Source organism: Papio anubis, chromosome 11 (genome assembly GCF_008728515.1).
Source record: "Papio anubis isolate 15944 chromosome 11, Panubis1.0, whole genome shotgun sequence".
NCBI classification, from domain to species: domain Eukaryota; kingdom Metazoa; phylum Chordata; class Mammalia; order Primates; family Cercopithecidae; genus Papio; species Papio anubis.
The window spans coordinates 87,269,301-87,290,887 of record NC_044986.1 but is presented as its reverse complement, the minus strand read 5'-3'; the positions used below and the strand labels follow the sequence as shown (position 1 = coordinate 87,290,887).

The 21,587-nt window shown below is 41.0% G+C and overlaps 1 protein-coding gene across 1 annotated transcript; it reads right to left on the bottom strand.

Annotated features, from left to right (window-relative positions):
* Window positions 1–17,464: 17,464 nt before the first annotated feature.
* On the bottom strand, window positions 17,465–19,028 carry LOC100998070 (zinc finger protein OZF-like; the record flags this gene model as incomplete). Its single annotated transcript, XM_021942964.2, has 1 exon — window positions 17,465–19,028. A coding segment is annotated over one exon (1,404 nt), but the record flags the coding sequence as incomplete, so codon positions are not given.
* Between the last annotated feature and the right edge of the window lie 2,559 nt (window positions 19,029–21,587).

Sequence of the window (21,587 nt, the reverse complement as noted above, 5' to 3'; positions counted from 1 at the left end):
AATATTACCTTTGCACAAATTATTATAACCTGTATCAATTTTCTATATAAATTTCACAAGATGTGATCTGTCAATCAGGTGTTTATTTGTATAATGCAATGAATTTATGTGTATGATGTTCTTTTCTAGCGCTAAAAAAAAAAAAAAAAAAAAAAAAAGAGGCCAGGTGCCATGGCTCACACTTGTAATCCCGGTACTTTGGGAGGCCGAGGTGGGTGGATCACAAGGTCAGGAGATCAAGACCATCCTGGCTAACATGGTGAAACCCCATTTCTACTAAAAATACAAAAAATTAGCCAGACGTGGTGGCAGGTGGCTGTAGTTCCAGCTACTCGGGAGACTGAGGCAGGAGAATGGCGTGAACCCAGGAGGCGGAGCTTGCAGTGAGTCGAGATCACACCACTGCACTCCAGTCTGGGCGACAGAGCGAGACTCCGTCTGAAAACAAACAAACAAATAAATAAATAAATAATAAAAAAAATTAGCCGGGCGTGGTGATGGGCTCCTGTAATCCCAGCTACTCCAGAGGCTGAAGCAGAGAATTGCTTGAACCTGGGAGGCGAAGGTTGCAGTGAGCCGAGATCGCACCAGGGCTCTCCAGCCTGGACGACATAGCGAGACTCGGTCTCCGAAAAAAAAAAAAAAGAGAGAGAGAGACCTAAGATGATGCTTCCTCCTCCAGAGGAATTTTTCTTGCTGCTAAGAGGGGCCACACTCCTTGATATCTTTAAAGGAATTTCATGTTGGGTGCAGTGGCTCATGCGGGTAATCCCAACACTTTGGGAGGCCAAGGCAGGAGGACTGCTTGAGTCCAAGAGTTTGAGACCAGCCTGGGCAACTGGACAACAGATCCTGTCTCTACAGAAAAAAAAAAAAAATTAGCCGGGCATGGGGGCACATGCCTGCAGTCCCAGCTATTTGGGAGGATCCTTTGAAGCCAGGAAGTTGAGAATGCAGTGAGCCATGATCACACCACTGCACTCCAGCCTGGACAACAGAGTAAGACCATATCTCAAAAAAATTAAAACTAAAAAGAGATTTCAGGGCTTAAGAATGTTCTGGGCCTCCCAAACATCTTGAAGTCTGACTGCAATTTGTGGGAAGGCTGATTTTCTTCTTGTTCATGCTACCTGTACAGAATCCTCCATGGGTCTGGTCAAGGCAGAGGTACCCTGGTCCATCTCATCCATGGGCCACAGAGGTCTCTTTCTGCCCCATCATCCCTGCAACACCCTGAAAAGCAAACCTCAGCCTGTTGCCTCTCTCAGGTCAGCCTGAGTCTCCAGAGCAAAGGCAGCCTCACACGTTGTGCTGACATGGAATTCCCATTCTTTCTACATCATACCCCAATGATCACTGTCTTATTAGTTATGTGCTTAGAAAGAATATTTAAAGTATTTTTATTTTTTTCAAGACAGAATCTCGCTCTGTCACCCAGGCTGGAGTGCACTGGTGTGCCTTGGCTCACTGCAACCTCCACCTCCCGGATTCAAGTGATTCTCATGCCTCAGCCTCCCCCAGTAGCTGGGATTACAGGCACGCGCCACAAAGCCTGGCTATTTTTTGTATTTTTAGTAGAGACGGGGTTTCACCATGTTGGCCGGCCTGGTCTCAAACTCCTGACCTCATGTGATCCGTCTGCCTCGGCCTCCCAAAGTGCTGAGATTACAGGCAAGAGCCACTGCGCCCAGCCTAAAATATTTTGTTCAGCTTTGTCCATTTTCTTTATTTCACAGGTTGATCAAAATTATCTTGTCTACATTTAGTGGAATAATCCCCTACATGAGCAAAAACAGAAGTTTTCTAAATGTCAAAATATAGGATATGGGTAAAACCAAATGCAGTTTTGAAAAGTGGAAAAATATTTGGCCATTAAGCATATTTTCAAGATAGAATAGGGACATGGAAAGAGTTCACGGAATATCATAAAATTTTAAATGCAAGTTACACAAGAATATTGGCTGCGTATGGTGGCTCACCCCTGTAATCCTAGCACTTTGGGAGGTTGAGGCGGGGGAATCACTTGAGGTCAGGAGTTCGAGACCAACCTGGCCAACATAGTGAAACCCTGTCTCTACTAAAAATACAAAAATTAGCTGGGCATGGTGGTGAGCACCTGTAATCCCAGCTACTTGCGAGTGGCAGGAGAATCACTTGAACCCAGGGGCGGAGGTTGCAGTGAACCGAGACTGCACCACTGCACTCCAGCCTGGGCACTGGGCAACAGAGCGAGAATCTGTCTCAAAAAAAAAAAGAATATTTAAGACATGATCTCATTTTTTTATAAGTATACTTATACCCTAAAATCTAAACTGAAGTGTAAGAAACAAAGAAAAATTCAATCAATACAAAACAATTACTTGGGCCAGGCACAGTGGCTTATGCCAGTAATCCCAGCACTCTGTGAGGCTGAAGCAGGAGGATGACTTGAAGCCAGGAGTTCAAGACCGGCCTGGCCAACATGGTGAAACCCCGTCTCTATTAAAAATACGAAAATTAGCTGGGTGTGGTGGCGCAGACCTGTAATCCCAGCTACTCAAGAGGCTGAGGCATGAGAATCACTTGAATCCAGGAAGCTCATCACAGCCTCGACTCCCCAGCTCAAGTGATCCTCCCACCTCAGCCTTCCAGTATGATTGCTTGGTGCTAGCACAGCCTTGTTAATCCTGAGCCCAGGGCCACTGTATTAGCCCATTCTCACATTGCCGTAAAGGAACACCTGAGGCTGGTATTTATGAAAAGAGGCTTACTTGGCTCATGGTTCTGCAGGCTGTACAGGAAGCATGGTGCCAGAGTCTGCTCAGCTTCTGCTGAGGGTTTCAGGAAGCTTCCAATGATGCTGGAAGGCAAAGGGTGAGCCAGCACATCACATGGCAAGAGAGGAAGCAAGAGAGACCTGAGGAAGGAGAGACCAAACTCTTTTAAACAACCAGCACTCAGCTCTCAAGAGAACTGACTGAGAACTCACTCATCACCAAGGGGATGGTGCTAAGCCATTAATGAGGGATCTGCCCCCATGATCGAATACCTCACTAGGCCCCATCTCTGACAATGGAGGTCATATTTCAACATGAAATGTGGAGGGTACACACATCCTGACCATATCAGCCATGAACCCAGGAACTATCAATGCTGAGGAAGACATGAGGGCCCTAACATCCCATGGAGACTGAGTGTGGTTCCTAATCTCTCTTAACTTCCCTTTCTCTTTAATAGAAAGTCACTCTGAGACCACAGAACATGATGGCACCCAGGTGCTAAGCTGTACTTGTGCATTCTTAACATCTGAGCTCCCTCTCCTGGACCCACTGGGCACGAGGCAGGGGGCACACATTAGACAAGTAATAATGGTTTGTTCAAGGCTTAGTTCCACTCTGTCTTTTTTTTTTTTTTTTTTTTTTTGAGACAGAGTCTTGCTCTGTCACCCAGGCTGGAGTGCAGTGGCACGATCTCAGCTCACTGCAAGCTCCACCTCCCAGGTTCACGCAATTCTCCTGCCTCAGCCTCCCAAGTAGCTGGGATTACAGGCATCTGCCACCATGCCTCGCTAATTTTTTTTGTATTTTTAGTAGAGATGGGGTTTCACCATGTTAGCTAGGATGGTCTCAATCTCCTGACCTCATGATCTGCCTACCTCAGCCTCCCAAAGTGCTGGGATTACAGGCATGAGCCACCGCACCTGGCTGAGAGAGAGAAAGAGAGAGAGAGAGAGAGAGAGAAGAGAGAGAAGAGAAAGAAAGAGAGAAAGAGAGAAAGAGAGAAAGAGAGAAAGAAAGAAAGAAAGAAAGAAAGAAAGAAAGAAAGAAAGAAAGAAAGAAAGAAAGAAAGAAAGAAAGAAAGAAAGAAAGAGAAGGAAGGAAGGAAGGAAGGAAGGAAGGAAGGAAGGAAGGAAGGAAAGGAGGGAAGGAAAGGAAGGAAAAGAGAGAGAGAGGTGACTCATGCCTGTAATCTCAGCACTTTGGGAGGCTGAGGCGGGTGGATCACCTGAGGTCAGGAGTTCCAGACCAGCCTGGCCAACATAGTGAAACCCTGTCTATATTAAAAATACAAAAATTAGTCGGACATGGTGGCACATGCCTGTAACTCCAGCTACGCAGGAAGCTGAGGCAGGAGAATCACTTGAACCCGGGAGGTGGAGGTTGCAGTGAGCCAAGATGGCACCACTGCATTCCAGCCTGGGAGAGAGAGCAAGACTCTGAAAAAAAGAAAGAAAAGAGAAGAGAGGAGAGGAAAGGAGAGGAGAGGAGAAGAGAGGAGAGGAGAAGAGAAGGAGGGGAAGGTAAGGAAGGAGAGAGAGAAAGAAAGAAGAAAGAGAGAGAAAAAAGAGAAAGAAAGAAAAGCAAGGAAGGAAGGAAGGAATACATATCGGGGGAACCAGCCCCCAAAATTTCAACGTAGGTTCTTTCTATTTTCCATAATAGTCGGCCAGCTGAGAAATAAAGAGAAGAGTACAAAGAGAGGAATTTTACAGCTGGGCCTCCAGAGGTGGCATCACATATTGGTAGGACCATGATGTCCACCTGAGCCACAAAACCAGCAAGTTTTTATTAAGGATTTCAAAAGGGGAGGGGATGGACAAACAGGGAGTAGGTCACAAAGATCACATGCCTCAGAGGGCAAAAGGCAGAACAAAGATCACATGCTTTTGAGGAAACAGGACAAGGGGAAAATCAGAACTACTGATAAGGATCTAGGATCTATGTTCAGCTGTGCATGTGTTGTCTTTGTAAACATCTTAAACAAAAGAAAACATGGTTCAAGAGCAGAGAACCGGTCTGGCCACAAATTTACCAGGGTGGAGTTTCCCAATCCTAGTAAGCCTGAGGGTACTGCAGGAGACCAGGGCGTATTTCAGTCCTTATCTCAACCACATAAGACAGACACTCTCAGAGCGGCTGTTTATAGACCTCCCGCTAGGAATGCATTCCTTCCCCAGGGTATTAATTATTAATATTCCTTGCTAGGAAAATAAATTAGCAATATGTTCCCTACTTGCATGTCCATTTATAGGCTCTCTGCAAGAAGAAAAATATGGCTCTATTTTGCCCGACCTCAAAGGTAATCAGACCTTATTGTTGTCTTCCCTTGTTCCCTGAAAATTGCTGTTATTCTGTTTTTTTCAAGGTGCACTTATTACATATTGTTCAAACACACATGTTTTACAATCAATTTATACAGTTAACACAATTATCACAGTGGTCCTAAGGTGATGTATATTCTCAGCTTACGAAGATAACAGGATTAAGAGATTAAAGACAGGCATAAGAAATTATAAAAGTATTATTGGGGAATTGATAAAAGTACATATTAAAATGAAATCTTCAAAATTTATGTTCAGAGATTGAAGTAAAGACAGGTGTAAGAAATTATAAAAGTATTATTTGGGAACTGATATATGTCCATATTAAAATGAAATCTTTACAATTTATGTTCCTCTACCACAGCTCCAGCCAGTCCCTCTGTTCGGGGTCCCTGACTTCCCACAACAAAGGAAAGCAGGAAGGCAGGAAGGAAGGAAAGAAGGAAGGAAAAAGAAAAGAAGAAGAAGGAAGGAAGAGGAAGGAAGGAGGAAAGGAAGGCAGGCAGGCAGGCTGGCTGTGTGAGGACATAGCAAGAAGGTGGCCATCTGTAAGCCAGGAACAAAGAGAATATTCACAAGAAACTTAATCTTCCAGGACCTCAGTCTGGGACTTCTAGCCTTCAAAACTGTGAGAGAATAACTTTCTTTTATTTAAGCCATCTCTTCTGTAGTATTTTATTTTATTTTATTTTATTTTATTTTATTTTATTTTATTTTATTTTACAGACAGAGTCTTGCTCTGTCACCCAGGCTGGAGTGCAGTGGCGCTATCTTGGCTCACTACAACCTCCGCCTCATGGGTTCAAGTGATCCTCCCACCTCAGCCTCCTGAGTAGCTGGGACTATAGGTGCCCATCACCATGCTCAGCTAATTTTTGTATTTTAGTAGAGACAGGGTTTCACCATGTTGCCCTGGCTGTTCTCAAACTCCTGAGCTCAAGTGATCCGCTGGTTTTGGCCTCCCAAAGTGCTGGGATTACAGGCATGAGACACTGCGCCTGGCCCCTTCTGTAGTATTTTAAGGCAGCATGAGCATACTGATACAGATTTTGGCACCATAAAGTGGGGTGCTGCTATAATACCTAAAAATGTGGAAGTGGCTTTGGGACTGGGTGATGGGAAGAGGCCAAAAGAGCATTGAAGTATGTGCTAGAAAAAGCCTAGATTGCCTTAAGGGACTGTTGATGAAAATACTAAGATTAAAGGAAATTCTGGTGAGAGCTCAGAAAGAAAGTAAGGGAAACAGAGGAAGTCTCTATTGTCCCAGAATACATATGTCATCATGAACACAATGCTAATAGATATGTGGATGTTAAAGGCCATTCTGGTGAGGCCTAAACAGAAATGAGGACGCTGTTATTGGAAACTGGAGGAAAGGCAATCTTTGTTATAAGGTAGCAAAACTGGCTGAGTTGTGTTCGAGTTTTGTGGAAAGTAGAATCTGCAAGTGATAAAACCAGATATTTAGTTGAGATTTCTAAGCAAAACAAAGAAGGTGTGGCCTGGGTCCTTCTGACTGCTTACAGAAAGAGAAGATAGAGAATTGAAGAAATGAGTGGCAAAAGAGAACCAGAACTTAAAGATTTGTAAAATTCTGAGCCTGTCCACACTGCAAAAGAGAAACATGTTCTGAGGAAAACACTGAGGATGTGGCTGGATTGCCACTCGACAGAGAGATTAAGGAATTATATAAGCAGAAACTCTGTCAAATTGAACTGAAGGTGATGGAGAAGGGAAGGCTGCCGGATGTCTTGGATTTTGCAGGATGGGGCAACAGAGCTATTTGGTTGGGACTTGCACTATTCTTTGAAAGGGAAGAATGACCCCAAAGATCATAAAGTCTCCCTCCTTGGTTTCAAAGAATAAAGCCAACACCTCTTCAGTTTAAACAGGCCAGGCTAACCCTGCCTGGAGCCTTGTGGGCAGGGCCACCCCACAGAGTATGGGGTGGGACAACAACCTAAGGCCATGAGAGTTGAGGCCACTGCCCCAGGTAGGAAGGGCGTTGAGCCAAAGAGGCTTTTTTTTTTTTTTTCCTTGAGACAGAGTTTTGCTCTTGTTGCCCAGGCTGAGTGCAATGGCACGATCTTGGCTCACTGCAACCTCCATCTCCCAGTTTCAAGAAATTCTCCTGCCTCAGCCTCCCAAGTATCTGAGATTACAGGCATGTGCCACCATGCCCAGCTAATTTTGTAATCTTAGTAGAGATGGGGTTTCACCATGTTGGTCAGGCTGGTCTCAAACTCCTAACCTCAAGTGATCCACCTGCTTTGGCCTCCCAAAGTCCTGGGATTACAAGCATAAGCCACCATGGCTGGCCACTAAAAAGGTCATTCTAAAGCCTTAGATCTAATGGAATTTGTCTTGCTGGTTTTGGACTGGCTTGGGACCATCATCCCTTTCTTTCAGATTTCTTCCTTGTGGAATGGGAATGTCTATCCTATGCATATTCCACCACTACGTTTTGGAAGCACATACCCTGTCTGGTTTCACTGGTTTCATAGTTGGAAAGGAACTTTGCCTCAGAATGAATCATACCTCAAAGGTCACCCTTTCATGATTTAGATAATATTTAGATGACATTTTGAACTTTAGATCTATAGAATTGATGCTGGAATGAGTAACACTTTTGGGATTGTTGGGATGGAATGCATGTATTTCAAATGCAAGGACATGAACTTTGAGGGGCTGGGGCAGAATATAATAAATGAAATATTTGTGTCCCCCCAAAATTCATATATTGAAGCGCTAAGCCCCAGTGTGGCTTTATTTTGAGATAGGGCCTCTTTGGCAGCAGGAAAGGTTAAATAAGGTAGTAGGAGTGGGCTCTGATCTAATAGAATATGTCTTTCAAATAAAAGATACTAGAGCACATGCTGTCTCTCCCCATCCCTAACCCTGCAAGCCATGAGGAAATGCCATGTGAGGATATAGTGAGAAGGCAGCAATCCAGAAGCCAGGAAGCACTTACCAGAAAGAGAATTTGCCAGCACCTTGATGATGGACTTCAAGCCTACAGAATTATGCAAAAATAAATGTCTGTCATTTATGCCACCAAGTCTGTTGTATTTTGTTATGGCAGCCCAAGCAGACCAGTACAGCATCTCAAACATGCCCAATCCTTGTCCACTCCCAGTATATCCATGGGATCTTCAAAAATCCATATTAACAGAGAAAGAGACTGTCATCTCAGGAACTGAAGGAGGAAGAGTCTTGGCTGGTGGGAGCTTGAATGATTCCCAGCTCTGTATGAGCTCTGGGAAGTGTTTGTCTTTGAGTTCCCCAATAATTGCTCCTTTGGCAGCAGCTGTTCTTTGCCAAGTCTTAAAGAACATGACCTGTTGCATATGCAGATTGGCACTCAGATTTCTCTAAGTGTCTCTGCTGGCTCCCTTTCCGGTATGCTAGTCCACATACTACAGCTGACTTAACCTTCTTCAACTCTGAAATATTTATGCTTCATAGAATAAGAATATGTTTGGAGTTATCTCTATCTATGCCATAGTCTAGGAATTTCCTTCTGACAACAAGCTGTGCCAATCATAGGACTGGCTATATTTGCTTTCTTTCCTTCAATAATCATGGTTGTGCAATTCCTAATATCCAAGTCTTAAAACAGTTGTTTCATACATTTTTCCAGTTTTCTAGTTATTTCATATATCTTGGTCAGTTTGCCAGTTGTTTAAGACAACAAATCCTGGAGAATGAGTGGAAGCAAAAATTCCTTTTATGGGTGAAAGCAAAAATCCTTTAAATAATTTTGTAGTTAATTGTTGCATAGTTTATTATTCCATTTGGCTGACTCTGAGTTTACAGTCACATTGTGTGGATTCTTTTTTGTTTAATCATACATTTTTAATATAGAGACAGGGTCTCATCGTGTTGCCTAGGCTGGTCTCAAAATCCTGGGCTCAAGCAATCCTCTTGCCTTGGTCTTCCAAGGTGCTGAGATTACAGGCATGAGCCACCATGTCTGGCCTATCTGGATTCCTTACCAGGTAAACAGTTTAGTAATAATGGTGTATTAGTCCGTTATCACGCTGCTATAAAGAACTATATGAGACTGGGTAATTTATAAAGAAAAGAGGTTTAATTGACTCACAGTCCTGTCCCACATGGCTGGGGATGCCTGAGGAAACTTACAATCATGGCTGAAAGTGAAGGAGAAGTAAGGCACATCTTACCATCGCAGAAGAGGAGAGACAGAGAAAAAGGGTAAGTGCCACACTTTTAAACTATCAGATCTCATGAGAACTCACTATCAGAAGAACAGCAAGGAGGAACTCCACCCCCAAGATCCAACCACCCCCCACCCGGCCCCTCCCCTGACACATGGGGATTACAATTCGACATAAGATTTGGGTGGGGACACAGAGCCAAACCATATCAAATGCTAACACTTATTTATGTATGAGTAGAATGTAACAAGATTTCAATACATCAACTTACACTCTACAAATATTTTATTTAAAATACACATTTTTTTTATAGCTAAAAAAGAAAAACATTAAGTGTGGGAAATTTTAAATCCATCATTAAAATTATTAAATTAAGGGCACATTTACATAAGATTATGATGAGGTCCTGTGACAAAATCAGCACATATAATATTTCTCTTATAAAGCACACTCACAGGGGGCGTTGCAAGATGGCTGAATAGGAACAGCTCCAGTCTGTAGCTCCCAGCGTGATCAATGCAGAAGACGGGTGATTTCTGCATTTCCAACTGAGGTACCTGGTTCATCTCATTGGGACTGGTTGGACAGTGGGTGCAGCCCACGGAGGGTGAGCTAAAGCAGGGCAGGGTGTTGCCTCACCCCGGAAGCACAAGGGGTCAAGGGATGTCCCTTTCCTAGCCAAGGGAAGCTGTGACAGACTACCTGGAAAAATGGGGCACTCCCACCCAAATACTGTGCTTTTCTCAAGGTCTTAGCATCTGGCAGACAAGGTGATTCTCTCCCGTTCCTGGCTCAGCAGGTCCCACGCCCACGGAGTCTTGCTCACTGCTAGGGCAGCAGTCTGAGATCGATCTGTGAGACAGCAGCCTGGCTGGGGGAGGGGTGTCTGCCATTGCTGAGGCTTGAGTAGGTAAACAAAGTGCTGGGAAGCGCTAACTGGGCAGAGCCCACTGCAGCTCAACAAGGCCTACTGCCTCTAGACTTCATCTCTGGGGGCAGGGCATAGCTGAACAAAAGGCAACAGAAACTTCTACAGACTTAAACATCCCTGTCTGACAGCTCTGAAGAGAGCAGTGATTCTCCCAGCACAGTATTTGAGCTCTGAAAACAGACAGACTGCCTCCTCAAGTGGGTCCCTGACCCCCATGTAGCCTAACCCTGGGAGATACCTTGCAGTAGGGGCCAAGAGACACCTCATATAGGTGGCTGTCCCTCTGGGACAAAGCTTCCAGAGGAAGGATCAGACAGCAATATTTGCTGTTCTGCAATATTTGCTGTTCTGCAGCCTCCACTGGTGATACCCAGGCAAACAGGGTCTGGAGTGGAACTCCAGCAAACTCCAACAGACCTGCAGCTGAGGGACCTAACTGTTAGAAGGAAAACTAACAAACAGAAAGGAATAGCATCAACATCAACAAAAAGGTCATCTATACCAAAACCCCATCTGTAGGTCACCAACATTAAAGATCAAAGGTAGATAAAACCACAAAGATTGGGAGAAACTAGAGCAGAAAAGCTAAACATTCTGAAAATCAGAGTGTTCCTTCTCCTCCAAAGGATTGCGGCTCCTCACCAGCAACAGAAAAAGGCTGGATGGAGAATGACTGTAACGAGTTGACAGAAGTAGGCTTCAGAAGGTGGGTAATAATACACTTCTCCGAGCTAAAGGAGGACGTTCAAACCCATTGCAAGGAAGCTAAAAACCTTCAAAAAAGATTAGACAAATGGCTAACTAGAATAAACAGTGTAGAGAAGACCTTAAATGACCTGATGAAACTGAAAACCATGGCACGAGAATTTTGTGACACATGCACAAGCTTCAATAGCCAATTCAATCAAGTGGAAGAAGGAGTATCAGTGATTGAAGATCAAATTAATGAAATAAAGTGAGAAGACAAGGTTAGAGAAAAAAACAAATGAACAAAGCCTCCAAGAAATATGGGACTATGTGAAAAGACCAAATCTATGTTTGATTGGTATACCTGAAAGTGACAGGGAGAATGGAATCAAGCTGGAAAACACTCTTCAGGATATTATCCAGGAGAACGTCCCAAACCTAGCAAGGTAGGCCAACATTCAAATCCAGGAAATACAGAGAACACCACAAAGATACTCCTCAAGAAGAGCAACCCCAAGACACATAATTGTCAGATTCACCAAGGTTGAAATGAAGGAAGAAGTGTTAAGGGCAGCCAGAGAGAAAGGTCGAGTTACCCACAAAGTGAAGCCCATCAGACTAACAGCAGATCTCTCAGCAGAAACTCTACAAGCCAGAAGAGACTAGGGGCTTTTCAACCCAGAATTTCATATCCATCTAAGCTTCATAAATGAAGGAGAAATAAAATCCTTTACAGACAAGTAAATACTGAGAGATTTTGTCAGCACCAGGCCTGCCTTACAAAAGCTCCTGAAGGAAGCACTAAACATGGAAAGAAACAACCAGTACCAGCCACTGCAAAAACATGCCAAATTGTAAAGACCATCGATGCTATGAAGAAACTGCATCAATTAATGGGCAAAATAACCAGCGAACATCATAATGACAGGATCAAATTCACACATTACAATAATAGCCTTAAATGTAAATGGGCTAAATGCCCCAATTAAAAGACACAGACTGGCAAATTGGATAAAGAGTCAAGACCCGTCAGTGTGCTGTATTCAGGAGACCCATCTCACATGCAGAGACACACATAGGCTCAAAATAAAGGGATGGAGGAAGATCTACCAAGCAAATGGAAAGCAAAAAAAGAGCAGGGGTTGCAATCCTAGTCTCTGATAAAACAGTCTTTAAACCGACAAAGATCAAAAGAGACAAAGCCATTACATAACAGTAAAGGGATCAATTCAACAAGAAGAGCTAACTATCCTAAATATATATGCACCCAATACAGGAGCACCCAGATTCATAAAGCAAGTCCTTAGAGACCTACAAAGAGACTTTGACTCCCACATAATATTAATGGGAGATTTTAACACCCCACTGTCAATATTAGACAGATCAACAAGACAAAAGGTTAACAAGGATATCCAGGACCTGAACTCAGCTCTGCAACAAGCAGACCTAATAGATGTCTAAGAACTCTCCACCCCAAATCAACAGAATATACATTCTTCTCAGCACCACATTGCACTTGTTCTAAAATTGACCACATAATTGGAAGTAAAGCACTCTTCAGCAAATGTAAAAGAAAAGAAATCACAACAAACTGTGTCTCAGACCACAGTGCAATCAAATTAGAACTCAGGATTAAGAAACTCACTCAAAACCGCATAGCTACATGGAAACTAAACAACTTGCTCCACAATGACTACTGGGTAAATAACGAAATGAAGACAGAAATAATGACGTTCTTTGAAACCAATGAGAACAAAGACACAACATACCAGAATCTCTGGGACACATTTAAAGCAGTGTATAGAGGGAAATTTATAGCACTAAATGCCCACAAGAGAAAACAAGAAAGGTCTAAAATTGACACCCTAACATCACAATTAAAACAACTAGAGAAGCAAGAGCAAACACATTCAAAAGCTAGCAGAAGGCAAGAAATAACTAAGATCAGAGCAGAAATGAAAGAGATAGAGACACAAAAAAACCCTTCAAAAAAATCAATGAATCCAGGAGCTGGTTTTTTGAAAAGAGAAACAAAATTGATAGACCACTAGCAAGACTAATAAAGAAGAAAAGAGCACTAAGAATCAAATAGACACAATAAAAAATGATAAAGGGGATATCATCACTGATCCCACAGAAATACAAACTACCATCAGAGAATACTATAAACACCTCTATGCAAATAAACTAGAAAAGCTAGAAGAAATGGATAAATTCCTGGACATATATACCCTCCCAAGGCTAAACAAGGAAGAAGTTGAATCTCTGAATAGACCAGTAACAGGCTCTGAAATTGAGGCAATAATTAATAGCCTACCAACCAAAAAAAGTCCAGGACCAGACAGATTCACAGTTGAATTCTACCAGAGGTACAAAGAGGAGATAGTACTGTTCCTTCTGAAACTATTCCAATCGATAGAAAAAGAGGGAATCCTCCCTAACTCATTTTATGAGGCCAGCATCATCCTGACACCAAAGCCTGGCAGAGACACAACAAAAAAAGAGAATTTTAGACCAATATCCCCCTGATGAACATTGATGCAAAAATCCTCGATAAAATACTGGCAAACCAAATCCAGCTGCACATCAAAAAGCTTTTCCACCACGATCAAGTTGGCTTCATCCCTGAGATGCAAGGCTAGTTCAACATATGCAAATCAATAAACATAATCCATGACATAAACAGAACCAACAATAAGAACCACATGATTATCTCAATAGATGCCAAAAAGGCCTTTGACAAAATTCAACAGCCCTTCATGATAAAAACTCTCAATAAACTAGGTGTTGATAGAACATATCTCAAAATAATAAGAGCTATTTATGACAAACCCACAGCCAATATCATACCGAAGGGACAAAAACTGGAAGCATTCCCTTTGAAAACCGGCACAAGACAAGAATGCCCTCTCTCACCACTCCTATTCAACATAGTGGTGGAAGATCTGGCCAGGGCAATCAGGCAAGAGAAAGAAATAAAAGGTATTCAATTAGGAAAAGAAGAAGTCAAATTGTCCCTGTTTGCAGATGACATGATTGTATATTTAGAAAACCCCATCATCTCAGCCCCAAAACTCCTTAAGCTGATAAGCAAATTCAGCAAAGTCTCAGGATACAAAATCAATGTGCAAAAATCACAAGCATTCCTATACACCAATAACAGACAAATAGAGAGCCAAATCATGAGTGAACTCCTGTTCACAATTGCTACAAAGACAGTAAAATACCTAGGAATCCAACTTACAAGGGATGTGAAGGACCCTTTCAAGGAGAATTACAAACCACTGCTCAACAAAATAAAAGAGGACACAAACAACTGGAAGAATATTCCATGCTCATGGATAGGAAGAATCAATATCGTGAAAATGGCCATACTCCCCAAAGTAATTTATAGATTCAATGCCATCCCCTTCAAGCTACCAATGACTTTCTTCACAGAATTGGAAAAAACTACTTTAAAGTTCATATAAAACCAAAAAATAGCCCACATTGCCAAGACAATCCTAAGCAAAAAGAACAAAGCTGGAGGCATCACACTACCTGACTTCAAACTGTACTGCAAGGTTACAGTAACCAAAACAGCATGGTACTGGTACCAAAACAGATATATAGACCAATGGAACAGAACAGAGGCCTCAGAAATAACACCACGCATCTACAACCATCTGATATCCGACAAAACTGACAAAAACAAGAAATGGGGAAAGGATTCCCTATTTAACAAATGGTGCTGGGAAAACTGGCTAGCTGTATGTAGAAAGCTGAAACTAGATCCCTTCCTTATACCTTATACAGAAATTATTTCAAGATGGATTAGAGACTTAAATGTTAGACCTAAAACCATAAAAACTCTAGAAGAAAACCTAGGCAATACCATTCAGGACATAGGCATGGGCAAGGACTTCATGACTAAAACATCAAAAGCAATGAAAACAAAAGCCAAAATTGACAAATGGGATCTAATTAAACTAAAGAGCTTCTGCACAGCAAAAAGAAACTACCATTAGGGTGAACAGGCAACCTATTACAGAATGGGAGAAAATGTTTGCAATCTACCCACCTGACAAAGGGCTAGTATCCAGAATCTACAAAGAAGTCAAATTTACAAATTTACAAGAAAAAGAGAAACAACCCCATCAAAAAGTGGGCAAAGGGTATGAACAGACACTTCTCAAAAGAAGACATCTATGCAGCCAACAGATACATGAAAAAATGCTCATCACCACTGGTCATCAGAGAAATACAAATCAAAACCATAATGGGATACCATCTCATGCCAGTTAGAATGGCAATCATTAAAAAGTCAGGAAACAACAGATGCTGGAGAGGATGTGGAAAAATAGGAATGTTTTTACACTGTTGGTGGGAGTGTAAATTAGTTCAACCACTGTGGAAGACAGTGTGGCGATTCCTCAAAGGTTTAGAACTAGAATTATCATATGACCCAGCAATCCCATTACTGGGTATATACACCCAAAGGATTATAAATCATGCTACTATAAAGACACATGCACACATATGTTTATTGCGGCACTATTCACAATAATAAAAACTTGGAACTAACCGAAATGTCCATCAGTGATAGACTGGATTAAGAAAATGTGGCACATATACACCATGGAATACTATGCAGCCATAAAAAAGGATGCATTCATGTCCTTTGCACGGACATGGATGAAGTTGGAAACCATCATTCTGAGCAAACCATCACAAGGACAGAAAACCAAACACTGCATGTTCTCACTCCTAGGTGGGAACTGAACAATGAGATCACTTGGACACAGGATGGGGAACATCACACACCGGGGCCTGTCAGGGGGTGGGGGAGGGATAGCATTAGGAGAAATACCTACTGTAAATGATGAGTTGATGGGTGCAGCAAACCAATATGGCACATGTATACCTATGTATCAAACCTGCATGTTGTGCACATGTACCCTAGAACTTAAAATATAATAATAAAAAAAGAAAGAAAGAAATCCACTATAGAAGTGACCAAGGAATTTCAGTATCGAAATTTTTTTTGAGCCCAGAATAGCTTTGAACTCCCAGGCTCGAGCAATCCTCCCCACTCAACTCCAGATAATTACAGGCATGAGCTACAATGCATGGCTCATCTTTGATTTTTCTCAATGTCACTTGGGTCTTTTGTGGCCCAGACTAGACAGGGGAATAGCCTGATCATCTGGCCAGATCTAAACTGAAATACCTGATGAGGCAGCTATATTTGGAGAGGCTGAGCTGAGATATGGAAGATGAAGATCTGGTATTGAGGATTCAGGCTTGTAAGGGAAATCTTCAAATGCAAATTATGCACCCTAATTTTTTTAACCGATTCTTTCTTCTGGCTATAATTTACTTTTTTTGGAGATTGCATATATTTACACTTATTTGCTAGGTGTTTGTATTTCTTTTCTGAATTGCCTTTTCACCTTGATAGTGTATTTTTTGTTTAGTCACTTAGAATAAAAATTCAAGTGTGAAGAAAGAAAAATACTTAATGTAACCTTTTGCTTTATTTTAGAAAGTTTTATTTATGTGATTATGCATTTCCTAGATACTAGTTATTTCTGTTCAAGGCCATTTACTCCAGCACCCAAGTGGATTTCTTGATTGCAGATTTATTACTATAGAATGTATTTGCGTAGAATTATTTATTTCCATTACACTGGCCTTATTCACACTTCCATGGTTTAATACAATGAAAAGTTGCTTTGACATTGAAGTTCTGTATTGAGTACCACAAGATATTATTCCCTTACAGCACTTGTATTGTAACTTGCAAACTGAACGTTTGAAAAATCAAAATGAAAGCATGCAGTATAAAGGTCTGCCTTTGAAGGATAATAGCATGCATGTAGGGTACTGTTAAAAAGAGGATTGATTGCATTAGCAGCATCTTGATTTTAGCACAGGGGTCAGTAAATTAGTGGTTGTAGGCCAAGTCCAGCCTGCTGCCTGTCTTTGTAAGTACTTTTTTTTTTTTTTAACCTTTAAGCTCTGTTGGACTTTAGTAAGTAAAGTTTTACTGAAATACAGAAAAATAAAATAAAATAAAAATAAAGCACACTGACATAACCTAATGACACTTTGCCTTTGTGTTTGGTATATTTATATTTATTCAACCTAAACACAGTATGTCTATAACTGAATATTTTCAATAAAATTTTGGTATATCAGAAACAAGAATTTTAGTATAATATTTCTAGAGGAAGTTTTTAGTCTCAATTACCAAACGTATATTTTCAGTGAGCTAAAATCTCTGGAGGCCGGGCGCGGTGGCTCAAGCCTGTAATCCCAGCACTTTGGGAGGCCGAGGCGGGTGGATCACAAGGTCAGGAGATCGAGACTATCCTGGCTAACATGGTGAAACCCTGTCTCTACTAAAAATACAAAAAACTAGCCGGGCGCGGTAGCGGGCGCCTGTAGTCCCAGCTACTTGGGAGGCTGAGGCGGGAGAATGGCGTGAACCCGGGGGGCGGAGCTTGCAGTGAGCCGAGATCGCGCCACTGCACTCCAGCCTGGGAGACACAGTGAGACTCCGTCTCAAAAAAAAAAAAAAAAAAAAAAAAAAAAAAAAATCTCTGATGTATAACCAAAAATGAATCATTTTCAAAGCTACAACTTATTCAAAATATTCATAAGATGTTTCAAATATCAAATATCTGCTGCTCACTAAGATGGCCCTTTATTACCAGGCAAAATATTTATCATACTTACAAAGTTTTTCCCCTTCACTGTTTTTAATTTAAACTGAGTAGGTTAAGCACGAAAAGGTTTCTGGACTTTCAGAAGATGCTAACAGAGACTTCTTCTTTCTGTACTTTCTCAGATTCATGAATTCTGATAAAAGGCTTTCCACATTTGTAGATTCACAGGATTTCTGCCTTCGGTGTGTTTTCTGATGTGCTGTGAGTGATGACTTCTGGTAGAAAGTCTTCTCACATTCATTACATTTGTAGGGTTTCTCTCCTGTGTGGGTTCTCTGATGTACTCTGAGGGATGACTTGTGGTAAAAAGTTTTGCTACATTCATTACATTTACGAAGTTTCTCTCCTGAGTGAGTTATTTGATGCTTAGTAAGAGCTGATTTCTGGTTAAATGTTTTGCTGCATTGAATACATTTATATGGCTTCTCTTTTTTATGTCTTTTTTGATGTACAGTAAGGGATGACTTCTGGGAAAAACTTTTCCCACATGCATTACATTTATATGGTTTCTCCCCTGTGTGTGTTCTCTGATGTACTATAAAAGACGACTTCTGGAAAAAGGTTTTCCCACATTCATTACATTCATAGGGTTTTTCCCCTGTGTGAGTTCTCTGATGCACAATAAGTTTTGACTTCACTGAGAAAGACTTCCCACAGTCATTACATTCATAGGGCCTTTCTCCAGTATGAGTTCTCTGATGATAAATGAAGTTTGGCTTTTGTGAGAATATTTTCCCACATTCGTTACATTCATAGGGTCTTACACCTGTGTGTATCCTTTGATGTACTATGAGGAATGAACTGTAAACAAAGGTTTTTCCACAGTCTTTACACTCATAGGATTTCTCCCCTGTGTGAGTTCTCTGATGCACTTGGAGATTTGACTTCTCACAGAATTTTTTTCCACTTTCACTACACTCATAGGGTTTATCACCTGTGTGTGTTCTCTGATGTACTGTAAGGCCTGACTTATATCTGAAGGCTTCCCTACATTCAATACATTCATAGGGTTTTTGCCCTGTGTGTATCTGTGGATGAACTGTAAGGCCTGACCCATTTGTGAAGGTTTTCCCACATTCAATACATTCATAAGGTTTCTCCCCTCTGTGTATCTTATTACGTACCACGAGAGATGAACTGTGGCTGAGAGTTTTCCCACACTCATTACGTTTATAGAATCTTTCTCTTATGTGTGTTTGCTGATGTTTAAAGAGAACTGATATATGCCAAAAAGAACTCCCATAATGACTATTTTGAAAGGTTTTCTTTTCTGTGTATGTATGCTGTTGAGAGAGACTTGGTTTCTTAAAGATTCCCCTACCTTCATTACATTCAAAGCTTGTTTTTCCTTTTTGAGCTCTTTCAGTGTCAAAGAAGAGTGATTTCTTGCCAAAATTATTCTCACACTCATAGTATTTTTTCCCATGATTTCTCCATGGTGTTTATTTAGAGATTTCTCACCAACAGACCTCCTCCTACAGTCATTAAACTCATAGTGATTCTCCCTTGTGTGAGTTCTCTGAGGAACAAGGAGGTTTGGATTGTCAGAAAAGGCTCTTAGTTGTTCATTATATTCACAGGGTTTCTCCCTGGGCACACTCTCTTATGGGTACTGAAGGCTGCCTTCTCATGAAAAGCTTTCCCACACTCAAGGTATTCAAAAATTTGCTTCAGAGTTTGAATATCCTGATGCTGAAGTAAGTCCTCATTCTGACATATGGCTTTCTCATTTCTGTCACACTCAAAAGGTTTATCTCTGGCATAAGGATGCTCATGTCTTATATGAAGGAGCAATTTCACATGTGCACTGAGCTCATCAAGCTTCCTTACAAAGGAGTTTCTATTACTAACAATTCTGAAATATAATTCACATTCATTATACATAAGTCATATTTATCAGGTATTTTTCTCATTGGAACAAGGTTTGAATTTACATTAAATGTTTCTCCTAAAACACTATTTCTGTCTTCTGTCAATATTTTGTTGGTGACAAAACCAGCTTTCCCCAAATGCTGGTCTTGGTTTTCCTGGTTCTTCTGCATCAGTTCGACTTTCCAGAATTCTGGAAATGAGAATAGTTTACCATATCTTGTAAATATTAACACATTTCATGTGGAAAGGGGATGTAATATGTAAATGCTCTAGGATAGCCCAGGCATCTGGTCTGAAAGTAATCCTGAGGGCATACATCTCACTCCCTTAGGATTAGACAAAACAAACTGAATAGGAAAAAAGGAGAAGAATCTGCAAATAAAAACACAGCAATCTTGCACTTTAGAAATGTGACTTTCAAAACTGGATAAAGTGGAATAAACAAATACAACAAATGATACTTTAGGATGAACGGTAGAGGCATGAAGGGGAATCATTAAAGGCATTGAATAGTAGGTAAAATTGCCAGAAAAAAAATTAGGTGATAGTGTTTGAGAGGCAACAGCAAAGGAAAAATTAAGTTTGGAGGAGGCAAATACAGGTTTTTATCTCCTGCTGTAAAATACTCACTAATACATATGTTTCCAATGCATCACTACTTCTTTTCTTTATTTTTATTTTTTGTTTTTTATTTTTTGTTTTTTCAGACATTGCCCAGGCTGGATTGCAGTGGCACAATCTTGGCTCATTGTAACCTCCACCTCCCAGGTTCAAGCGATTCTCCTGCCTGATCCTCTCAAGTAGCTGGGATTACGGGTGCCTGCCACCACGCCCGGCTCATTTTGTATTTTTAGTAGAGACGACGTTTCGCCATCTTCGCCAGGCTGGTCTCGAACTCCTGACCTCAGGCAATCCACCCGCCTCGGCCTCCCAAAGTGCAGGGATTACAGGCATGAGCCACCTTGCCTGGCTCTTCTTTTCTCCTCCACTCATCAACACCAAATTACAAATTCAGAGAGCAATAATTGTCCATGTGCAAAAGAAAACTCCTATTGCCCAGACAGTAATTCTCACTCTAGCTGATTCACACAAAAAGCCAATGCCCAGAAAAAGCAGACATGTAGGCTATGGAAACAAGATCAGGTATGTAGTTTTATTCTGCTGTTTTATGTTCATTTTATTCTACCACAGTTGTCATTAATGAACCTGTCATAGCCACCAAATCATAAAATTTCCCTATTTATCAACTTACTTCATAAAGTCTTATACCTCACACAGCTCTATTTTTATATATAAAGTCATCCTTTACTTTTCATACATATAATATATAATATATAACTGTATATATTATATATATGAATATACATATATAATTTTTTAACCATTTATTTATTTCAGTATGTCTGGTTTCTCTTTCCATTATGAGCTTTAAAGACCACAGTTTTCAACCTAATCTTAGAATCTTTACTGATCTTCATACAGTTAATCCTCATTATTCATGGATTTTGTGACTACAAATCCATCTACTCATTCAAACCTATTTGTAAACCCAAAACCAAGACTCTTGGTGCTTTCGTTGTCAAGAACATGCACTGAGCACTTAAAAATTTCAGTCACCCAACACACATATTCCCAGGTGAAACTGAACAAGTCAATGCTCTAGCTTCTTGTTTCAGTTCTCATACTATAAACAAGTGCCCTTCCCTGCTACCGTTAGTGCCACATTTTTCAGTTTTGTGGGTTTTGCTGGTGATTTCACTGTTTAAAATAGTCCCCTAGTGTAGGACTGAAGTACTGTCTCTTGTGTTCCTAAGTGCAAGAAGGCTGTGATGTGCCTGTGGAGAAAATATGTGTGTCAAATTAGCTTTATTCAGGCATGAGTTGTAGTGCCGTTGGCCATAAATTCAATATTAATAAATCAGTTATATATATTAAATAAGATTTTTTAAAATAAACTCATATAAAAAAACGTTATGTATGGATCAGCTAACAAAAATGTGGGCAAAGCCTGGCAGGAACTAACCCTGTATTTCTTCTGGGAGCAATGATTCAATATTCATTAATTCAGTGCTTGTGGTAACTTTCCAGAACATAAATACCATGAATCATGATAATCAACTATATCTTTT